This window comes from Vanacampus margaritifer, chromosome 1 (genome assembly GCF_051991255.1).
Source record: "Vanacampus margaritifer isolate UIUO_Vmar chromosome 1, RoL_Vmar_1.0, whole genome shotgun sequence".
Classification (NCBI taxonomy): domain Eukaryota; kingdom Metazoa; phylum Chordata; class Actinopteri; order Syngnathiformes; family Syngnathidae; genus Vanacampus; species Vanacampus margaritifer.
The window spans coordinates 48,414,527-48,430,812 of NC_135432.1; the positions used below are offsets into that span (position 1 = coordinate 48,414,527).

The window sequence follows — 16,286 nt, forward strand, 5'->3', positions numbered from 1 at the left end:
GTCATCAAGCACACCTTACGGTAAGCAAGCACGTTGCAATTGGGCTGTACTGGCTTGCAACTGGTTCTTGTCTTCGAACTGTAGCAAACCTTTTTGGTATCGCCGCGTCAACAGTCTGCAAAATAATTCACGAGTTTTGTAGTGCAGTATGTCAGGTTATTTTACCGGAATACATCAAGATACCCAAGGGAGATGACTGGCAAGAGGTGATCGAGGGCTTTCGACAGCGGTGGGGTTTCCCTATGAGCAGAGGGGCAATAGATGGGAGTCACATCCCTGTCATTGCTCCACAACATAACCATGGGGATTACTTTAATCGCAAAGGATGGCATTCTGTCATCCTCCAGGGTGTCGTGGATCACCAATATTGGTAAGAGTTTATACATTTAATATTATAGTACTTGGACAATGTACTATAAATATTATTAGGCAGTACATCTATAGATACCCAGATTATGTTCTGCATTCAGCACTAACTTATTATCTCTTCTACCAGTTTTATGAACATCTATGTTGGATGGCCGGGAAGTGTCAATGATGCCAGAGTACTAAGGAATTCTAATATCTACCAGTTGGCAGAGAAAGGAGAGCTTTTTCCACCTGTGAGTTAATTTGATGAAAATCCATTAATCATTTACCCATATTGTTTTTATGAATCTTTATCATTTTGTTTTCCCATGATCTAAGGATACTGAAGAGATCATGGGTGTTCAGTCAAGTACCAATCGTGCTTCTTGGCGACCCTGCTTATCCCCTGCAAAACTGAATGCTCAAAGAGTATGCGGACACAGGAGCCCTGACAGTTGAGCAGAGGTACTTTAATGAGCGGCCCACAGCAGGGCCAGGACAACTGTGGACTGTGCCTTTGGTCGGCTGAAGGGGCGTTGAAGGTGCCTTGCTAAACGCCTGGATGTGGACATCTCAGCTGTCCCCGCCATCATAGGTGCATGCTGCATAACATTTGTGAGAAGTATGGGGAGGTCTATGAAAACTCTGACAATACTGTACCCCAAGAAGAAGGTCAGGCCGGCAGATGTGTCTCACCAGATGTTGAGCCAACAAGAGTGAGAGAAGCAATTACTCGACTCTTTTACAGCCGGCGATGATTAAGGATGGATTTCAGCGTGGCATCAAAAGTGAATGGTTTGGAGTTCAACTGACATAAAAAGCAAAATGGGTACTTGACCTCAATTTATTTTCAAATATTAGGTTAAGAAATGTCATACTTATGTCTTGAAAGCATTAAAACCATAAGATTCAGACAAGATGTTTTGTTTTTAACGGAAGTAGCTACTTACTTGAACCAGAAGTCATGCTGAAAATAAATTGTGAGTAGGACAGACATTGATTGAAAAAAAAAGTCCTAAAATGACTTTTTAAATTCATAAAATAAAATAATTCACATATATAAAATAATTCAATTTTAATTCATAAAATAAAGTGCCATTTGGCATGCAATGCTTTTTTTTAACACAGAAAATTAGTTGTCCAAGTTTCTATAACTACTTAGCAAACATGTTTGGCCGTATAAAAAATATTCAAAAGTGTCTTATTTGCTGATGACAACTCTCTACTGCTCAGGAGAGAAGCTGAAGCAGCTTCTGACTACTGTGGAGAATGAATTGAACATTTTAAAAAAACTAGTTTGACTTAAAAAAATTAGCATTAAACTTAAACAAAACGAAGTTTATAGTTTCTGGTACTAGACAAATCACTCATGAAGTCAAAATGATGGTAAACTCATGGCAATACAAAGAATACATGAAAATAAATTTCTTGGAGTAGTTATTGACGATAAATTATGTTGGAAGTCACACATAGAAAATGTCAAAAAGAAAATGTCAAAAATTTTAGGGATACTCTCTAAAACAAAGGATGGGTTAGAATATGAATATGAAATCATTATACACATTATACTGTTTGTTATTATTACCATATCTGACTTATTGTGTGGAAATCTGGGGAAACGCATATAAAACAAATCCCGACCCCGTTTTCAAACTGCGAAAAAGAGCCATAAGAATTATTAATCTATCAAAATATACAGAACCAAAGCATTCACTATTTATTAAATTAAATTAAATACAATGACATTTAACGACTTAGTTGAGTTTAAAATAGCAGAAATAATGTATAAAGTCTACAACAATCTACTCTGTTACAGTACTCTTTTCTCTCTTATTGCTATTTGAAATTAGAAAGAGTCCTTATGACATAAGGGGTACAAGTACAAGTATAAAAAAATCGAAACAAGAACAAATATTAAGCAAAGGTGTGTTCCTGTAAAATGTGTTAATTTGTGGAACAGTTTTGGTACTGACCTGAAAAGATGCAAGTCACTTAAAAAGAAAAGTTCAAGAAAATTATTGAAATCAGACTTGAGCTGGCAAAACAGCAGAGATTGTGTCATTTCCCCCCGATGTATCAGTATGTGTCTAATGAAAATTGTATATGTGAGTATGAGGATGAAATATTATGGTGTATGCCTATGAATTACATGTACTTATGCTACTGGCAAATGTATGTACGTACATGTCAAAGTGCAGTTGTATACACAAACAGGTTTAGACATTTTCTTTCATTAAAATATATTAATCTTTTATTGTATCTATTGAAACAAGTTAAAACATAAGGGGTAGGACTAGACAAGTTTTCAACTTCTTCCTACTCCCTTTTAAACATGTAAACTGCAAAATTAATGATGATTTTTTTCCTTCCTATTGTTTTTCTTTTTTCACTTCAACTTATATTTTATACTTGTAATGTGTTTATGTTTATATGTTCAATAAAACCAATCAATCAATCAATGAAGTGCAATTTCAACATGTGGCCGTGAAATCAAAGCACAACAATATCAAACTATTGTGCAAACCTGCAGTAACATAACTTAAATTGTAAGAACCTCTTTATTTAGCTAGTTGTCATCTGGCGGATGTTGCCGATCTTGAAGGAAAGATGTTGGCTGAGAACGTGATTAAATTGAGGGGAACGGTGTGAAATGCTGATTGGGTAGATGATGTGTGTAGTCCTGGGATGGCTGCATTGGTGCTTGGCATGAAGGTGGGTTTAGAGGTTGTAATCTGTCCAGACATTGTGTTAACATGCTGAACATGTTCTAATCATGCTCGTGTTGAGCTGCTCTTCATCAGAACGTCTGTGTCATCATTTTTCAAGGCATCAGTAATTCTGGTAGCAAAACACTCCAAGGTTGTTTCCATCTTTGATTTGATTTTTCTGAGTTTGACAGATGATCCTGTACAATAAGGAAAGATTTAGAAAACGAGTTGAATAAAATGTTACTTCTTTGCTGTTGTTATGTCTATAGAAGCAATTCATCATGTGCAGTAAAATACAGAGTGCAGGCATTGTTATGAAGAGCCCTGTTAAACACCAACACAGGAACAATTGAAAAATGGTTAAATCAGGCAAGATTACAAGTAGGGTAATCCTATTGATTGCCCATTCAAATAACCAAATAACCACAGTAATTGTGTTGCATAGTACTTATTATAGTTGCTAAACACACATTATTTCTTACCTCGAGGGAATTTGGAAGCTGCATTTTCACTAAGTGAAGCCGCAAGGGGGAACAAGCCAGTGCCTTCTTGTGCTGGTCCCAAACCTGGATAAATACACAGGGTTGTGTCAGGAAGGGCATCTGACGTAAAACTTTGGCCACAACACATATGCGAATCAAATATATGACTTCCATACCAGATCGGTCGAGGCCCGGGTTAACAACGACCGCCATCGGTGCTGTTGACCTACAGGGTGCCGGAGGAAACTGGACTACTGTTTGTCAAAGAAGGAGAGGAGGAAGGTGTGTTTGTAGGAAGAAAGAGAAGAAGAACACCAACAGTCTAGGACTGAGAGTAGGGACTTTGAATGTTGGAACTACGACAGGAAAAGGTAGAGAGCTGGTTGACATGATGCAGAAGAGGAAGGTGGACATACTGTATGTTCAGGAGACCAGGTGGAAAGAGAGTGAAGCTAGATGTTTAGGAGCAGGGTTCAAGTTGTTCTATCATGGTGTAGATAGAGATATAGAGTAGGATTTATCGTGAAGGATGAGTTTGTTAGGAACATCCTGGAGGTAAAAAGAGTGACAGATAGAGTGATGAGCCTGAAGCTAGGAATTGAAGGTGTGATGATCAATGTTGTTTGTGGGTATGCGCCACCGGTAGGATGCGAGCTGGAGGAGAAGGAAAACTTTTGGTTGGACCTTGATGAAATGATGCAGAGCATTGGTGCAGACGTCAATGGACACATTGGTGCAGGAACCAGAGGTGATGAGGAGGTGATGGGCAAGTTTGGTATCCAGGAGAGGAACGCAGAAGGAGAGATGGTGGTTGACTTTGCAAAAAGAATGGAAATGTCTGTTGTGAATACTTTCTTCCAGAAGAGGCAGGAACATAGGGCGACCTACAAGTGTGGAGGTAGGAGTACACAGGTAGACTACATCTCGTGTAGATGGTGTAATCTGAAGGAGATCAGCAACTGCAAAGTAGTGGTAGGTGAGAGTGTAGTCAGACAGAATAGGATGGTTGTGTGTAGGATGACTCTGGTGGTGAGGAAGACAAAGACGGCAAAGGCAGAGCAGTGGACGAAATGGTGGAAGCTAAAAAAGAAAGAGTTGTATGACTTTCAGGAAGGAGTTGAGACAGGCTCTTGATGGTCAGGAGGTGCTTCCAAATGACTGGACAACTACAGCAAATGTGATCAGGGAGACAGGTAGAACAGTCCTTGGTGTGTCATCTGGAAGTGGATCCAGAGAAAGAGGTTAGCTAAGAAGTGGGACACTGAGAGGGTTGAAGAAATTACACAGGACTACAGGGAAATGCACCGTAAGGTGGCAAAGAAGTGGCAAAGGCCAAACAAGGGACTTACAATGACTTGTATGCTAGGTTGGATAGTAAGGAGGGAAAAACTGACCTATACAGGTTGGCAGGGCAAAGAGACAGAGATGGGAAGAATGTGCAACAGGTTAGGGAAATAAAGGATAGGGATGGAAGTGTGTTGACAGATGCCAGTAGTGTGATGGAAAGATGGAAAAAGTACTTTGAAGAGTTGATGAATGAGGAAAATGAGAGAGAACGAATGATAGAAGATGTGACCATTGTAGACCAGGAAATAGCAAAGATTAGTAAGGATGAAGTGAGAAGCGCATTGAAGAGGATGAAGTGTGGAAAGGCACTGATGATATACCTGTGGAGGTAGGGGAGGTGCAGTAGAATTTCTGACTGGGTTATTCAACAGGATCTTAGATAATGAGAAGATGCCTGAGGAATGGAGGAGAAGTGTGCTGGTGCCCATTTTTAAGAACAAGGGAGACGTGCAGAGTTGTGGCAACTACAGAGGAATAAAGCTAATGAGCCACACAATGAAGCTATGAGAAAGAGTAGTTGAAGCTAGACTGAGGGCAGAGGTGAACATTTGTGAGCAGCAGCGAGGTTTCATGCCCCCCCCCCCAAAAAAAAGAGTACCACAGATGCAGTATTTGCTTTGAGGATGTTGATAGAGAAGTATAGCGAAGGTCAGAAGGAGCTGCATTGTGTCTTTGTAGATATGGAGAAAGCTTATGACAGGGTGGCCAGAGAGGAATTGTGGTTTTGTATGAGGAAGTCTGGAGTGGCAGAGAAGTATGTACATGACATGTATGAGGACTGTAAGACAGTGATGAGGTGTGCTGTAGGTGTGATGGAGGAGTTCAAAGTGGAAGTGAGACTACATAAGGGATCAGCTCTGAGCCCCTTGTTCGCTATGGTAATGGGCAAGATGACAGACGAGGTTAGACAGGAATCTCCATGGACTATGATGTTTGCTGATGACATTGTTATCTGTAATGAGAGCAGGGAACAGGTGGAGGAAAAGCTAGAGGTGTGGAGGTTTGCCCTGGAAAGGAGGGGAATGAAGGTTAGACGTAGCAAGACGGAGTATCTGTGTGTGAATGGGAGGGACCCAAGTGGAAGAGTGAGGTTACAGGGAGAAGAGACCAAGAAGGTGGAGGAGTTTAAATATTTAAGGGTCAACAGTCCAGAGTAATGGAGAGTGTGGAAAAGAAGTGAAAAAGCATGTGCAGGCAGGCTGGAACGAGTGGAGAAAAGTGTCAGGTGTGATGGGTGATAGAAGAGTTTCAGCTAAAATGAAAGGAAAGGTTCATAAAACTGTGGTGAGACCAGCAATGTTGTTTGGTCTGGAGACAGTGCCACTGAGGAAAAGATAGGAGGCATAGCTGGAGGTGGCAGAGATGAAGATGCTGAGGTTCTCTTTGGGAGTGACCGGGATGGATAGAATCAGGAATGAGGGACAGCACATATTAGAGGCTTTGGAGATAAAGTCAGAGAGGCCAGACTGAGATGGTTTGGTCATGTCCAGAGGAGAGATACTGAGTATATTGTCAGAAGGATACTGAGTTTCCAAATGCCAGGCAGGAGGTCTAGAGGAAGACCAAAGAGGAGGTTTATGGATGTAGTTAAAGAGGACATGAAGGTGGTTGGTGTGAGAGCAGAGGATGCAGAGGACAGGGTTAGATGGAGGCAACTGATTCGCTGTGGCGACCTCTGAAGGGAAAAGCCAAAAGGAAAAGAAGAAGAAGAAGAAGAAGATTTTCATTCAGTGAAGAACTTTCCTCCAAGGCTGCCTCAGAAGATGACGTCAAGGACCAATCACCTGTGAACACCAAATAATGGGCAGGGGTATATGATTAGAGATATCCATCCATTTTCAGAACAGCTATTCCTCACAAGAGAGGTACGTTGAATAATTCTTAAAAACGCATGGGTTACAACAAGCTATGGTCACAAGTCCATGACATCCGGACTCCAGATTATACGCAAAATGTAACTACTCAAAAATTAATGTTATTTTGTAAACTGCTAGGACAACGGTGCTATTTAAAAAAAAAATCATTAACTCATGGTAAACCAACCTACCTGTGTCGCCGACATAGCCGCTCTCTGTGCTAGCGGCTGCCACCATGCTTGTACAATGAATGTTGTCCTCTTTTGAACTGTCAAGCAGCTTGAGGGGCACACAGCTGGGTTTATCACCCCAAATTTTGCCCAATATTCCATAAAATAGACAGGTCACCCGACCGCTTCTTTGGTTGGTGTCTTTTGTTTCTTTATATTTACTGCGAAGGCTCTTGATTTTCCGCTGGCATTGCAGCCAGGAACGCTTCACGCTGCGCTTGGCCAAATCGTTCACTATTTCTTAAAAAACGCTTGATTGCGGTATGAGCCATCTATTTTTGCTTAGACTGACCGGTCCCCCCATATATTTATTAGTTCTTTAGTTTCTTTTTTTCGCCACAGAGTATTTTCTCCGCCTTCGTCTGCCATTGCTATTTCGCGCCGTTTTGTCGAACAGTGATAACGTTGGTCTCCTGTTGATGACGTATGAATCGGATGAGTGCGGATGAGCGTTCACAGTGCAGGCGCATTGCATGCATATCAGATTTCTATACACATATTAAAGAGGCCCAGGTCGGGTGTGAAAAAAATCTGAATTGTACCGTTCACACTGCATGGAAAAATCAGACACTTGTGAAAAAATCCAAATTGAGCTGCAGCGTGAATTTAGCCTTAGAGTAATATTTACACTTGGAAGAGAGTAAAATAAAGAATTGGGAAATAAATAAATAAAAGTCACTCAAGGGTGAAGGAACGAACTCACGACCTTCAGCTTGGGAGACAGCCGATCTACTCCCTGAGCCATGCAGCTCCTGCTGTGTTAGTATATTGCTCATGTCAGTAGGAGGGGCATAACTCAGGTGGCAGTGTGGCAGTCTCCCAAGCTGAAGGTTGTGAGTTTGTTCCTCAACCATTGAGTGACTTTTATTTATTTTCCAAATTCTTTATTCTATCCAGAGTCAAATTTACTCTATAGAATTTACTGTATGGTTGTCCTCTCCAAAACATGGCAGCAGGATTTCAGTTTGTAAGTCAGTAGTAGTGCTCACACAATGCCAAAGGTATGATGCATTGTGGGGGCACTGACTACTTGTATGACATAGAAATTTGATTTTGACACTGTTTTGTGAGAGATATGAGCTTTTTCAGATGATCCATGATGGTGTGCAAAATCATCCAAGTTACTTTTGGCAAAAGCACTAAGTGAATGCAGATGAGCCAAAGCAGATCTTTGCAGTTGTGACAGTACAGACTCTTTGTTTGGGAACGGAACTTGGAGTAAAGCATGTGTGATAGATATGTGCTTTTGCTAATGAACTGATAGGTTGTGCACAAATCTAACCCTGTTTGGCCAAATGAGCTTTTTGAAAATGGCATTTCAGTTTCAAGAAATGTGCCAAACCTATGGAGAAAAACTGTAAGTGTCTGAAGTAGGCCTACAGTAAATCTGTGACAAATGTCGCAGTGTTCCTGTGGTGCCTTACTTTCACTGAATCACTGAGCGTATCCTTGTCAATCAAATCAGGCTTATCTGGCTTGGATGAGGCTGGTGGTGGCAGCCGTTTCCATGTGGATGTTGTTGCTGCCGCCGCTGCTGCCTGTACTAACTACCTTGCCGCCTCCACAGTGATGCATGTTGCATTAATGCTGAGGTGAAGAGTGGGAGGGAGAGGGCAAGCTGAGAGGGCTATGCAAGAGGGATGGAGAGTACAAGTGTATGGGAGCTGTTAGATAGATAGATAGATAGATAGATAGATAGATAGATAGATAGATAGATAGATAGATAGATAGATAGATAGATAGATAGATAGATAGATAGATAGATAGATAGATAGATAGATGGGTGGATAGATAGATAGCTAGTTCATGTTACCATCCTGTTCAATTCTAATGCCCTTGTTGTTTTTCCCAAAGGTACCCCACAACCAGGTCAAACTAAATCTAGAAGCAAATTAAAGAATAAAAGCATGCATACAGTATTTTAGACAATAAATCACAGATAACTCATTTAATGAGAAGGACAATGTAATTATGAAGGGTGAATTATTGTAAAGGAAAGAGAGAGAGAAGAAAAGTTAGTCTCTTGTTGCTCAACTAACCCCGAAGCTGTATGGAGTGTAAATGAGAGAGAGAGAGAGAGAGAGAGAGAGAGAGAGAGAGAGAGAGAGAGAGAGAGAGAGAGAGAGAGAGTGAAGGGCAGAGGAGGAGGAGGGCTTGCGTTGGTGTTGTTGGTTGGCAGAGAGTGCGTCTCTCAAAAAAAAAAAAACCTTCCTCTGACAGAAGGCATGATTCACAGCAGAAAGAGAGAGCAAGAGAGGAGGAGAATACAAGCTAGTGAAAGGGAAAGAGAAAACGACATGGATCAAGATGTGAGATGCATCAAGAGGCACGACACAGACACGATTCTGGTAAGGAAAACAATTGTACATGCGTGAGGGCAATTCACAGAACGGGATGGGAGACTGGATTCTAAAGACTGAATGCGTTGATAAGGTTTTCTATTGACCGGAGGAAATAGAGCAGGTGGCTGGGGCAGTGATGACAGAGATCCTTAGATGCACCGGGAGAGAAAACAGAATCATGCCAAGAAACCTAAATAAAATAATGTGATGGAGATTAATTAACTTACTTCAGGTCTTTAATGAAACGAAAAGCATTATCAATGAACATTGTTTTTTTTATAAAAAAAAAATGATTAAAATTGTCTACTTTCTTATTATTATTTTGAGCTGACGCAATGGTGGTTAAATTAACTGTTGTACATATATCACACCTGAGAAATTGCTTAATGTTTGTAAAGGACACACACACACACACACATATATATATATATACAGTATATATATATATATATATATATAATTATTATTATTATTATTATATTATGTATTATATATGTTATACTGTATTGTCTGTAATTTTGTTGAGAAACCTTTGATTAAGTCCCTAAATCCAACATATGTTATTATCTATGAGGTCCGGGTTCCATGTTCTCCTTTGGAAATATGTTGACTTCACTGAGTCAAATATGAAGACAAAACTTGATGCACTGTAGAAGCCTGCCTCAGCCAAATCCAACATGGCTTTCATGTGGATTAATTAGGGTGACCAAGTGTATCCTCTTTTGGGAGGACAGACTATTTTCTTATGTCTTGTTCGGTCGTCCGGGGGTTTTATAAATTCATGAAAATTTCCGGTTAGCATTGCGTGTCTAATACGAGGTGAAGTACACTGTGTAACTGCGACTGGTACCACAATTTCAAGGACGGGGCAAGTGGCCTCTTTTTTTGGAAATGGGAATATGGTCCCCCTAGATTTAAGTGAAGACAGGAACCATCGGAGTCTGATAGAAAATGACGTCAGCTTTAACAGTTGCTCTGTTTAAATATTATTAGTTGTGAGCAGTGGAATAGACCTTTCGCAAACCACGGCCCCAAATGCCCCTCTGACTATCAAGCTTCTCTCGGCTCCATTGAAATGCATTATAAAATTGGTCCACAAAACTTTTGTTAGCTTCAATAAAACTAGACAAAACGAAAATCCAACATGCTCTGGACCTCCAACAAACAAAATAGTGAAGTGATATGTCCATAGATTGTGTAAATTATGAGGAATCCACAAAGTGGAGCAAAACAGGCATTTCCTACATTTGCTCCAAGGTAAGACTATAATGGGCTAGGCTAAAGCTAACTAGCAACTGGACAAGCTAAAATCCTAGTAGGTAGCTTATGCTGGGTCATACTGGGAGCTCTGTGATGTTTCATCGATTTACACAAAGTGAATATAGCATCGTAACGGGCACTTTGAACTTAGTTTTCATCTTTCACGTAGCATTTTGTGTTACCTCAGAGTAAACAACCGTTCTGTTTTAGACAGAGTAAAAACACGTATTCAGTTTCCATTTATTAAAAAATTACAATTTCCACAATGAGAGAGAGAGACAATGTTGTTGTTTACCGGACTTATCTTGAGACCTGTATGCTTTAGCCTCTATAGTTGTGAAGTCTGCTTTTCTGCATATTTTAGTATTATGAATATATCGTTCCAATGCATACTGTAGTCCTTTTTGCCTCGATCTAGAAGATATTACATCAAAAACACTCACTGACATGCTCTGGTACATTCATTTACACTGTAAGCGTACAGAAGGATGTCGGGCCTGGAAGCGTCAACTGAAGAGGGCAGGGGTTTTTGCGAAAGTTCCATTGGGTGCTATGTTGCCTAATACGTATTGCACCAAGACCAATGCGCATGTCACATTTTTAATGAGTTCACTGGCGATGATCTGTACACCCAAACAGGAAGTACATTATTGTTTGAGATGCCAGAGATAAACAAGTCAGTGTTACTCATCAATAGCTATAAAAAAACAACAACATACTTAAACAGTATTTTGAAGCATTTTTATAGTAATATTTAATTTTCATTATTTAATTTTTGATCCTTTCAGCGTAAATTAGCTAGGCGGGAGGGTGGCACCCTAGCGCTATTCAATGACGAGCCGCCACGGGGATACAACTCTATTTTGGATACCAAATGTAAAGTCTCTCTTTTTTGTTTAAAGTTCTTTTGAAATGTAAAACCATGGACTTTGTTTAGTAAATATCTGAATCTGAATATTTTCCATGCTGTGCAGCATCATCTTCCTTCTTTGTTTTCCACAGATGGATGACTCAAGTCAACAAATAGAGCAAGAATTAGAAGAAGCTTTGACTGCATCCAGCCTACCTTCCTAACACTTTGGTGGATTAAGACACAACTGGCTCCAAGCACATAGGCATAAAAAAAGAATAAAACAATATTTAAACAAACTTAAAGTGGAAGAAACATGGGAGAAAAAAACTTCATTTTTTTCCATTGATGAATGAGTAAAGAACAATAACTCTGAACATACAAAGTGGACCTGTTTGGCATTTCCATTTATGTCATCCAAGGTCATTTTTGACTAAGGACACAATTTCCAAACTTCTTTCTACATGTCGCTTCAAGTCATGGGTGTTATTTAAGTGACCTTTTTGAGCAACTGAAGTGTCTTGAAGAGGCTCTCTTATAAGTCTTATGAATCCGCATAGAAAAGAAGGATAGTTCTTCATTGTTTTTACTGCAAGACTTCATTTTAAACACTTTTTTAAATGTGTCTGTTGGGCTTGTCTTCTGCCCGCTGCTGTGTATACTGCAATTTATAATATCAACATTCTTCAGATCGTAGTTTAACAAAAGACTTCACAATTGACGCTTCAAACTTCCCCCGTGTATCCCATCCACCCTTCCCACCATCTAGCTTCCAACAAAACATGGGCAAACCTCTTAGCCGCCCAGGTTGTTTCAGAAAGAGCTCATGTTGCCTGGAGAAACATGCAGTTGGGGAAAGAGGAGTGAGAGGTCGAGATGTGATGATGGAAGGGGGATACGGCGACGGCTATGTACCACAACGCTCTATCTATGATACCATGTGTATCAACCAACAAATTGATAGCCACCACCATCACCACCACCACCACCCTGGAGCATCCACACGGCGAGATGCTGGAGGTGAGGGGAGTTTCAGCTACTCTACAAGTGGCTCCCTTAGGGTTAGCAGATCCCCAGCTGAAATGTTCGACTCTCAGCCTTGCTCCCTAACTCCAAACCCCTCATTTGTTCGCCGTCTCGATGAACGGACCATCTACGATTCACTGAAACTCGGAGTTCAGGATACTGATGGGGGTGGACATCAGACATCGCCCGGACATTTCAACCGATCGGTTTCTCCGGCTGTGTCCTCATTCTCAGCACCAGGAGTGTCATCATCATCCAAAAAGCACCACCACCACTATCACCCTCATCATGGGGACAGCACAAAGAGTAGAGATGGTCGTCACTCCTGGAAAGTTCTCACACCTCCAAAACACCTGGAATGTTTGGACATCTCTACAAATGAAATGATGGCCCAAGGAGGGGGATGTTTGAACCCAGCACACTATTCTCACCAAGGGGGTCCATCTTCCTCTCTCACATCTCCCCTTATATCCCCCTTCTCTGGTTCACCACTATCATCTGGCTACCATACGCCAGTCTTCTTCTCACCTGCCAAACCTCGACCGAGTCAATCTCAAAGTTTGCGTTGTTCACCTCCCCATGTGATTCAACCGAGGCATTACTCCCAAAGCCAGAGCCTAAGGATGTCACCACCCCATGAACTTAGGCGTTCCCCCTACCGAGCCCCATTGATTCAACTGTCTGCTCATGACCTTGAGCAGGACCTGAGGGAGCAAGGTGGATGGGGCTGTGGTGAGCGAGAACGGGAGTGGGAAAGGGAGAGAGAGCGGGAGATGGAGAGAGGGTGGGCACAGCGAGAGTGGGAAAGAGAGAGGGAAAGAGGGAGACTAGAGAGAGAGAGAGCAAGAGCAAGGGAAAGGAAGGAAACAAGTTTTGGGACGTTTGGGTACGGTCGACAGGTTCCTCTGCGTTCAGACAGAGATTCTGTCTTTTTAGAACCTGAACAGGTCTTAGACACAACCCCTCTTTTAATTCCCCAGCCTTCGCCCTCACCTTCACCTTCACCAAGTGCTGCCCCAAGAATGGGAACTGGTGCAGTGGGTAGAAATAGAGCTGGTTCAAAAGTAGGCTCAGATTCTATTGGCGGAGGTATGGTTTCTAAAACTGACAATGGGAATATGAGCTCAGGATTAGTTGAAAGCAAACCTAGTTGTGGAACAAGGATGGTCAGTGGAGGTGGAGGCATGGTTGAGGCTGACATTATGACTGGGATGCATGCAAAAAATAGACTTGGAAGTTGGAGCAAATATGAAAATGGAGCCAATGCTAGTATTAAAAATGGGTCTGAAAAAAGAATGGGTTCACAGGTGAAAACAAGAGCAGGAGGGAGGGCATTGGAAGGAAAAGTGGAATCTGGAGTACAAGCGCAAAATGTGTCAAAAGCTGTAAACAGAGAGGGACAAAGGGGAGGGACAAGGGCTGGAGAAAAAATGGGAAGAGGTGTCACTAAACCAGAACCAATTGCTGAGGCTACACCATCTACTTTGTATAATGTAGACAACAGAGTTGTGCTTGGAGATAAAACTGATACTGGAACTGTATATGATTTTAGAATGAAGGTAGATATTGGCACAGGGCCTGAGATGACAGAAAGTCCAAGGCAGGTGGAGAATGCAACACAAGAAGAAACTAATGTTAACAAGTTGAGCTCAGACCCAGCTGAAATATTAGAAACCAAACTTGAAAAAGAGGAAACAACTGTGTCTTCACATGAGCATGAGGCAGCACTTGATGTGGGACTGGGTAAGGAAATAGAAACTAAAAATAAGAGTGAGAGTGCCAACAAAGAAAACAACATAGAGAAAATCCAGGGAAATAAAGAGCCTGTGGGGAAAACTGAAACTGCCCCTCCAGAACAAGCTCAGAAAACACCTGTGGATATCGAAAAAATTATAACCAGCCATGTTGGAAAAGGATCCAAAAGCCACAAGTCTAAATCCTCGAAGTCCAGTTCCAGGTCTCGACCCGGTACAGCCACAGGGTTAAGACCAGGGGTGATTAGCCCACGACTTAGAAAAGGTCTTGCAGATCTGGAATCAACAGGTCCTGCTGAAGGCATTGAGTCAACCTGGCCTCGTCGGATCATGGTTAGAAAGAGAGCTGTTCGGCAAGGTGGTGCAGTCCATAACCTCCCAATCCTTCCACCACTTCCGTCAGTAATCTCTGCCTTAGAGAAGCGCCGCCCAAATTCCCAACTCCATTTTCGTCCAGGCCATCACTCAGAGAACCCGCTTTCGACAGATCTTACCATTTTTACAGGCCGGTGCTCACTAAAAGAGCCCTCCCATCAAGAACAAGTACAAGGAGCCAATTTAGTGGGCAGAGCATCCCTGAAAGAGCAGAACCTGGAGCACTGGAGGGTCTACAGAGACCAGGAAGAACCCCGAAAATGTAAGACCCAGGAGAAACAAGGCGATAAGAATGAGAATAAAAATGAGGAACGGAGAAAAGATAGTATTGGGGAAATTGACAGCAGCTATAACAAAACCAAACAGAATGTTGTAAAGGCAAAGGCTACAGTGGGAAAGCAACAGGTGGAAGAAATCAAACAAGACAAAATAAGCTTGGAAGAAACAGTTCAAGAGAGTGAAAACAAAATCAAAGAAGCATTAGAAGAAAGACACCATAAAACAATTTTTGAGAAAACAGAAAAGGGAACTACTGACAATAGAAAACAAGAGCAACAGTTGCAAACGGTGGAGGTGGTGGCACATGTAAAAAATGATGAAGGCGTGGTGGAAGGAGGAACTGGAGGATCCTTTGGTGAGGGTCATGAGATGGAGAGCTGGGATTTCGTGCTCGAGATGGTCAACACTATATGGGATGATGGCTGGGATAAAGGGGCAGCAGCAGCAGGTGATACGGATTCTTTATCTGGATCTCTTCAACGTTGGCCTCTACTTCAGCCCCCGGTAGGCTTTGGAGGCTCCCATCCCCCCTCCTCTGCAGCTTCGGAGCTCAGCTTGACGGAGCTGGAGAAGAGAGCGAGAGAACTGGATTCTGATTTGGAGAACCTAGATCTGTCTCAGAGCCATGGGGACACCCAGGATTTATACCAAACACCACTGGAGCTTCAAAAGGAGCGATCTGATATGTACCAAACTCACCCCAGACCACAGAGAGAACAAGGGTCTGTCTTGACAGGTAAGACATATCCTATGCTCTCTTATTTATTTATTTTATTTTGCATCCCTTAGGATGGAACATGTTAGCATTTTGTTGAATAGCATAGCACCATTTGCAAATCTGAAAAATCAATTTTAAGACTGATTTTGCTTTCAATTTGAAACCAACAGATGAAAATTTAGTAAATTAGCACTGTACATTTTCTAGGTCATTGGTAGTGTGAGACAAGAACAGGCTTAATTCCTGTTCATAGTCAGAAATGGCCCTGAGCCAACCCATCTCGACAAGTGTGTCTACTTTTGTTTTGTTTTTTTGCCAAGTACAGATATTTTTTTATTTTGAAAGAAAAGTTTACCAAAAAGTTGTAATTTTCTTTCACTTTACTACAATCATTACATGCATATGCATGTCTATTGTGTATTCAATGGTAAAAATAAGGCTGATTTTTATTCAGGTGTCATCGCTTCCTGTGAAGGTTAAAAGTTCACTTTTGGGCAGGTTAAACACAGGGAGTGTGCTGTTTTTTCCCCACTGGTTTGATACAAGCATGTCGGTTTGTTATGCACACCTTTGAAGTTGGACTGCCACACAGCGCACTGTTGCAAATTGTCACAAATTACAAGATAGAATTGTTAGATGTTATGTCCTAAACATCAGTAATGAAAAACAAGTCAGGTTGTCCAATCACAATTTGTGTCAGCTGTCCCTCAG

General features: G+C 41.5%; 1 protein-coding gene across 2 annotated transcripts in view; it reads left to right on the forward strand.

Annotated features, from left to right (window-relative positions):
- Window positions 1–9,130: 9,130 nt before the first annotated feature.
- LOC144053093 (uncharacterized) overlaps window positions 9,131–16,286 on the forward strand; it is a 28,186-nt gene continuing 21,030 nt past the window's right edge. For both annotated transcript variants that reach the window (XM_077567183.1, XM_077567265.1), the window contains exons 1-2: window positions 9,131–9,319; window positions 11,576–15,593. In XM_077567183.1, coding sequence (XP_077423309.1) covers window positions 12,206–15,593 — 3,388 coding nt within the window. In that variant the 5' untranslated portion in view covers window positions 9,131–9,319; window positions 11,576–12,205. The remainder of the gene's footprint in view (window positions 9,320–11,575; window positions 15,594–16,286) is intronic.